At 39.0% G+C, this 6,717-nt stretch overlaps 2 protein-coding genes across 3 annotated transcripts; one reads left to right on the plus strand and one right to left on the minus strand.

The window, feature by feature from the left end:
* The first annotated feature begins 76 nt into the window (after positions 1–76).
* On the plus strand, positions 77–2,029 carry nat9 (N-acetyltransferase 9). Its single transcript, XM_027002707.3, has 7 exons — positions 77–272; positions 406–492; positions 589–698; positions 810–950; positions 1,035–1,094; positions 1,176–1,270; positions 1,383–2,029. The coding sequence occupies exons 2-7, from the start codon at positions 416–418 to the stop codon at positions 1,539–1,541; spliced, it is 642 nt and encodes a 213-aa protein (XP_026858508.1). The 5' UTR covers positions 77–272; positions 406–415; the 3' UTR covers positions 1,542–2,029.
* A 306-nt stretch (positions 2,030–2,335) lies between these two features.
* lrrc59 (leucine rich repeat containing 59) lies at positions 2,336–6,709 on the minus strand. Of its 2 annotated transcripts, none has more exons than XM_027002705.3 (8): positions 4,760–6,709; positions 4,408–4,507; positions 4,228–4,287; positions 3,968–4,126; positions 3,744–3,848; positions 3,369–3,441; positions 3,046–3,237; positions 2,336–2,902 (listed from the first exon to the last, which is right to left on the minus strand). In XM_027002705.3, exons 2-8 carry the CDS (start codon positions 4,504–4,506, stop codon positions 2,646–2,648), a joined length of 945 nt encoding a protein of 314 aa, XP_026858506.1. In that variant the 5' UTR covers position 4,507; positions 4,760–6,709; the 3' UTR covers positions 2,336–2,645. The 2 variants fall into 2 exon arrangements, with proteins under 2 accessions (XP_026858506.1, XP_026858507.1); XM_027002706.3 differs by having other exon boundaries at positions 4,744–6,709.
* Between the last annotated feature and the right edge of the window lie 8 nt (positions 6,710–6,717).

Consider the following 6,717-nt stretch of genomic DNA (forward strand, 5'->3'; position numbering starts at 1 on the left):
ATCCCTTGGTTTGTTGGCCATTCGTGGAGTAAAACGCCACCCTGTGGTCGTTAGACTGGAGGAGGTCTTAGCCGCATAGTGATGACGTCATAATATCGCGCATACGATGACCGTACGGAAAGTTATAATTTAGTTACACCAAAATATGTTCATTTTTAGTCATTTACACTGGGTACAATGCATGTTAAGTATTGAACGTCATGACACGAAGGAGTATTTGAACATTTAATAGACGACACCGCACACAACGTTCCACTTACTGTTTGAATCAGGTAGGCTAACACTGAGGTAACTAGTTAGCTAGGTTAGCTAGCTAGTACTATATCGCTGCCAGCTATCGGGAAAAAAAAAACATTATGCGGTTATGATTATTGATGTTTTAATGACACAGAACTTCTTGTACAGGTTCCAAGCGATGAGAATAAATGAAGACACTTTACTGGAAGGGAAGAATGTTGTTTTGGTACCGTACAACGCTGACCATGTTCCTAGGTATCTCAGTTACCCCTCCTAATTCGTACAAATACTTGTCTTAGCTAGATTAACTGTATAGCTAGCTAACCTAAAATAACCTCTTCCTAATTTCAGATATCACCAATGGATGGCTTCCCCGGAACTACAGAAGCTGACCGCATCTGAGCCTTTGACGCTAGAGCAGGAATATGACATGCAGAGAAGCTGGAGAGAAGACGATGACAGTGAGGCTTCCTTCATTACTCCGCACATATCTTGTTAGTGTCGTCTGTCTTAGTGACCTCTCTTTGCATGTAATTTACGTATTTTCATTCATTATAATTTCTGTCCATTAGAATGCACGTTTATCATATTGGACAAGCAACGATGGGCCGATCCGAATGTTCCAGAGGAAGGGTGCATGGTAGGAGACGTCAACATCTTCTTGACGGACCCCAGTGACCCTTCTCTGGGAGAGTTGGAGATCATGATTGCAGGTTTGAATTAAAGTTATAGGCAGGTATTTAATCCATGCAAGACTTCTGAATGGCCAAAGTATGCTCATTTTCCCCACTTGACAGAGCCCAGCTACAGAGGCAAAGGACTTGGCAAAGAAGTGACACACATGATGATGTGTTATGGTAAGATTAAGAGATTAAAAACCTAAAATCAAAGGTTGCATGCTGTCTCAACTGTACGTTTACTCTATTTAACTTCAACAGGAATTCATAAACTTGGAATCAGGAAATTTGAAGTGAAGATTGGTTTAGGAAACAAAATCAGCATAGCAATGTTCAAGAAATTGCACTTTAATGAGGTACAAAATAAGAGAACACTAACATAAAATATTGCAATTACAACAAAGAATGCTTATTATAATGGTATTACAAAATAGCAGTTGCGAAGACCTTTTTCCCCATCCTCACCAGCTCTTTGTCAGTGAGGTATTTCAGGAAGTCACTCTGGGACTGACGGTAGATGAGGCATTACGAGATGATCTGCTGGACAATATGGACTTCATGCAGGAGAGGGAGTATGGAAAAGTGCGGGACTGTAGGAATGGGGCAAAACCTTCTATAAGCACATAAGCACATGAGCTCATGGAAGCAGTGGAAAGGATTTAAGTTTGCTAAAAAAGCAGTTGATGGTGTATAGAAATGTCAGTAGACCATTTACTGAACCTTAAAATGTATTGTTAAGCACTATTAATTTTATTGTGAGTAAATTGAGATTAGTTTAAAAAAATGAATCTTGAGATACAAATATAAGACAAGGTAAACCTCTAATTCACTGTGTTGTGTATGTATTAATGTATAATGTTCTTATTAACACTATCTGACTTTAAATAATTCTGTATTACACAAGAATGGATTTATTAATTCAACTTTGATTGGAAGATCCCTGAAATTCACTGAGAATCTTATAGAAACTTCTATTGTGCACTAATATGATTGAGTCATGTAGATCACATGGTCAGTATGGTGACATTTATTCATGCCATTAAACTCCCTGAATGGAAATACTGTTGTCAGAACAACAAAACAAGTTTCATTAAAAAATTACAAATGTATACAAATATGTTTGGTTGTACAGTGTTGTGGAAGACGATTTGACACGTTTATGTTCTAGATTACACAGCACAAATGTGTATTAAACACAAGAAATCTAACTGGATTTAGAAATAAGCAAGGTGCACTTCATTTGGAGTAAATGAAGCTGGTGCACTGTGTTGTCCATAGTAAGGGACAAAAATGGTATGATTTGTGCATGTTGCATGAACATTCATGTGTCCTCTTGTCAGGCTTGGGCAAGTTTTGCTGTTGCCTTAATTTATTCATAGGACCTTTTCTACAGAACTATAAATAGATAAGCATGCTTCAAATTTAGCAACAGCTCTTTTTTATTATAAGACATTGCTGTACAGCATTATATAAGGTGGCAAAGACCAATTTTTTTTTTGTTCAGTAGCTTCGCCGGCACTTGGACCTGAAGTCTACTTCCCCTGTTCCATTTTGGCAATTTGACTCAAGTGTAGAACTCAACCCATTAGCCTATAAAGGCCAGCTATGCCATGTTTTTAAAGAGATGCACAGAAACATGGGAACATCAATTCCTTAGGAATATCAAAAGCCTGCCTTTGCCATCATGCTTTCCTTTTCAGGCTAAAACCTGAGCAAAGTGGAAACAGGATCTCATGCTCGGAAGTCAGAGATTTTCTGAATGACGTGCTGCACGACCTCCAGGTCTCGGGCCCAGCTCAGCGCTTCATGAGCGTACAGATTAATGGGAGCACACAATGATTCTTTACTCAGCTCAGTCAGCTGACAAGCCACTATTGCTCCTACAGCTCCGATGACAAGCAGAAGCAGGAGCCTGAGGAGCAGAGAGAAGAGGCGAGAGCACGCGGAGCGCTTGGCCTGAGGCACACTTGGCAAGGCCTTCTTTTTATCTGCAGGAAGGGAAAGCACAGACACCCCATTTTTTTACCCACTTAGTGTTGCTTCATGTCACAATGTCGGGTGTTTTTGAATAGTAATGTATTCAGCAACAGGTCCAGCCCATGACACAAAGGCATATAAACGTTTAACAAACCGTGGTTTTGACTGGCCTTCTTTTTCTTCTCTTCTTTCTTCTTCTTCTGTTGCTCCTGTGCAGCCTGAGCAGCCACCTGCGCTTGGTATTCCTTCCTCTTCCTCTCTTTTTCTTCTGCCTTTTTCTTTTTCAGGGCTTCTTTTTCCCGGGCCTCCCTCTCCCTCTGCTTAGCTTCCCTCTTCTTTTCCTGTTCTGCAGAAGATCGAGATCAAACACGCACAGGCTAATTTGTGCTGCTAAATTTGTTCTGGTTACACACCAGAACATTCAGTTTCAGTCAGTCATCACCCATGTGATGTTTTGTCTCGTGTGGCAACACCCACCTCTCTCCTTCAGCAGCTGTCGTTCTCGTTCCCGGTCTGATTCTTCTTTCAGAGCTTTCATGTGCTGGAGAACCTGGAGCAGAGTGATTTTAGAGAACCTCTGTCTAGTCTTCTTGGTAATGGAATTCAACGACAAGTGGGCTTAACATATTACAAGTTCTGCCTAAGAACACCTAGGATGAAAACTGCATTTTTGATTTTGGTACTCATTTTAAAGGATATTGCCATTTCAGTTCTGGAATATTATTTATTTTACCTTTAGGTTTCTAGTGATGGTGATACAGAATCACATATATGCAATGCTAATCACACATCCTTGTTTAATTCACCATAAGTACAGGTCTTCAGTGCTGAAATATGTATGCATCATCTCACCCTTGTTGCGCACTGTTTACACTGCTTTTCATCCAGACAGTCTCCTGCAGCCTTGGCCAGTGTCACTTCCAGGGGGTTGTCTTTGAGATCCAGCCATCTGAGATTCTGCAAACAATGACATTTGCAAGAATATGTCCATGAACCCAGTGTGGAAAATCAAGCAAACATCAAAGGGAGGTTTATAGGTACAGTGCTGCCTGAGTGCGTAGAGCACTTGAACTGACCTTAAGGTATGAGAAACTGACAGGCAGTGATGTCAGCTTGTTGTTATACAGATCCAGATGCTGTAGGTTGCTGAGCCGCCCTACGTCCTCTGGTAGACTGATTAGCTGATTTTTGCTCAGGTCAACTTTCACCAGATGAGTCAAGGTACAGAATTCAGGCTAAATAGACAATGTTAATTTCACAGCAAAGAAAACTACTATCATACCGCACATTGTAGACAATGCAAGATATGCACAGTGCAGTGCAAGGAAACGCTTACTGGAAGAATTGTGAGATTATTACAGGAGAGGTCCAAAACAGTTGCTTTCGGAACTGCTGCCTGAAAAGAGAGTCAACAGAATAATTTATCAGACTTAATTAATGGATTCACAGTACTAGGTATGGTAGTGAGCCTTGCAAGCGCATTTTCTGCTGTAGGTCATAAGCTATTTATACTTACAAGATCCTTGACCGGTACATCTGTAAGGTTGCATAGACTAAGATCCAATTCATTCCCTTCAATCTTGTCGCGAAGGTTCTCAACTTTAATTTTACTCATACTATAGAAGATAATGGATCAGCACAGAGAGGGTTATAGATGCCAAAATAAAATAATTGTTGATAACAATAATAAAAATAATAATAATTCCCTAAATACCAAGGTTCAGATTTTTAACAGATGGCTAACCTAGCTAGGTATGTCTGAATGAGAAAAGTTAGCCAGCTAAGCTAGCTAGGTTAGCTCACGTAGAAAGATAACCAGCTATTATATATAGCAATTACTGATAGTACGTACGTTATCTAAGCTTTACCTTTTACTACTATGAATAAACACAATGTCCTTATCAAGCGCCGTAAATATTCTAATGAAAATTAAAATCAGATCCACTTAGATCTAGAGCTGAGGTCAATAAATTCAAAGGCTGGAATTTGGTGATTGAAAATCCACGTCATTCATTGAGCATGATGTGGGTCCAGCTGGCAGCGTCTTCTTCGTCGTGTGTTAAACGTCCGAGTGTTGTATCGCACACTGTGAGTATGGCGCCATCTGCCTCTCGGAGGAGCGTCTTTCCTCGATCTACACAAATACATAAAATATATTTTATAGGGGCGCAGACGAAATGTAATCAGTAAAGAGCATTATTTAAATCGGTTTAAACACATCAAAATGACTAATTTACATCAATAATTCGAGTAAACATTCAATGAAACATAAAGTTAGGCCCAATTAGTTAGGCAGAGATCATAAATAGATATCATTGTAATCATAATTCTGCAATAAACATTATACCTACAAGATAACCAGAAAATATGTTTAAAAGATGTCCACTCTATATTGACAAAAGGTGGAATTAAACGAAAGCAAAGAAAGCCAGACTGAAACATTTTTAAGCTCTGCTCCAGATCCCTGTCCTTGTCTTGAGCATCCTGAGGACTGAGGGCAGGCAGATCATGTCTGAGAAGTTGCTTCTACTTTGCCCACCTCCATCCAGTCGGAGACTCCCCGGTCAGTCCAAATGAGCTATAATCATTTGCTGTCTTCTCTCCTCTTCTTCTGGCACAAAAGACAAATTTAAGCCCTCCATGTACAATTTATTTGAAGTTATTTATAAATCCAGTAAACACCCTCTTTTTAAGCTCTGAAGCAAAGCAGAATATAAATTCATCAACCTCATATCCATGTGATTTGGTAAAGAGCTGTGAATGCTCCTAGCGACATGCTTATATGCCAATTTCATATCAGCTAAATAGGTCACTAACATTGTCCCATAGAGGCTCAACAGCATTAGAAAAAAACAAAAAACAAATGTGGAGAATACATATGGAGGTGACTGGTGGGGGGTTATAAATGTGTATGCATCAACAATGATTATGATTATATAAAGGCTTAAAGCAGATATTGCTGTTTATGACCACACCATTCAAATTGTTTTTGATATGTATCTGATGGCTATCTTCTTTGTACTCCATCTGAACAATGTTCTTACCTCTCATGGGTGTATTGTCAGATTTGAAAGTTAAGCTATCATTAAGAATGACGAGTAGAACAGACATGATCAATAACACAGTCACCTTGAAGCCTAGCTTCTCCCCTTCAGTATAAGATATGAAGAAAGAGGCCAAATCTAACACAAGGACAAGTAACAGAGAATTACAAAATGAGGCAGATGTATTTTTCTTATTGACACCTAGAGAAAACTGAGGTTATACAAAAAGGGATATATAAACATCCACAGGTTTAGTTTAATTCACTTGTACATTGGAGTGTTAGATCTTAAAAAGGTCTAATGAAAGAAAATGACAAACCACACCTGAAAATATTTAGCAATAAATCCATTAGTTTGGCAAATGTAAAGCTCAACATACTGTAGATCTTGACCTCTAGTTTAGCATTTGGTTTCATGAGTGCATTCTGGTTCTTTTCTGAGTAGAAGTGACTTAGGCACAGGTGAGGCAAGCAGAAAGCTTGATCTGGTCTACTCCCTCTAGCTTTATGAGTTTTATGAAGGATTTGTTATTTGTAGCCAATACAATATTAATTTCACTGTTATTGATTTACAATATAAGGAGGATAAGATTCTTGACCAGTGACTGGGTTTGTTTATTTAACGGACAGATGTCACAGTGTCAGAAAACCTACAGATTTTCATTGATGTTTAACTATGGGCAAACAGAGATTACCAGTTCAACATTAACTGCTGAAATATTAAACTCTGCATGGACAGAATGGATTTGTCCAGATAATTCCTTTATCCCAGTAGAAAAGATG

This window comes from Electrophorus electricus, chromosome 15, assembly GCF_041902795.1.
Source record: "Electrophorus electricus isolate QZ-2024a chromosome 15, ASM4190279v1, whole genome shotgun sequence".
In the NCBI taxonomy this organism is placed as follows: Eukaryota; Metazoa; Chordata; class Actinopteri; order Gymnotiformes; family Gymnotidae; genus Electrophorus; species Electrophorus electricus.

Bases quoted from the DNA above. Each gene is read 5' to 3' on its own strand.
- nat9 (XM_027002707.3), top strand. From the start codon at position 416: ATGAGAATAAATGAAGACACTTTACTGGAAGGGAAGAATGTTGTTTTG. The intron at 493-588 runs GTATCTCAGTTA...TCCTAATTTCAG, and splicing joins AACGCTGACCATGTTCCTAG to ATATCACCAATGGATGGCTT. The intron at 699-809 runs GTGAGGCTTCCT...TCTGTCCATTAG, and splicing joins CTGGAGAGAAGACGATGACA to AATGCACGTTTATCATATTG.
- lrrc59 (XM_027002705.3), bottom strand. From the start codon at position 4,506: ATGAGTAAAATTAAAGTTGAGAACCTTCGCGACAAGATTGAAGGGAAT. The intron at 3,849-3,967 runs GTCAGTTCAAGT...CATTGTTTGCAG, and splicing joins TCAGTTTCTCATACCTTAAG to AATCTCAGATGGCTGGATCT. The intron at 2,903-3,045 runs GTTTGTTAAACG...CCCTTCCTGCAG, and splicing joins GAAGGCCAGTCAAAACCACG to ATAAAAAGAAGGCCTTGCCA.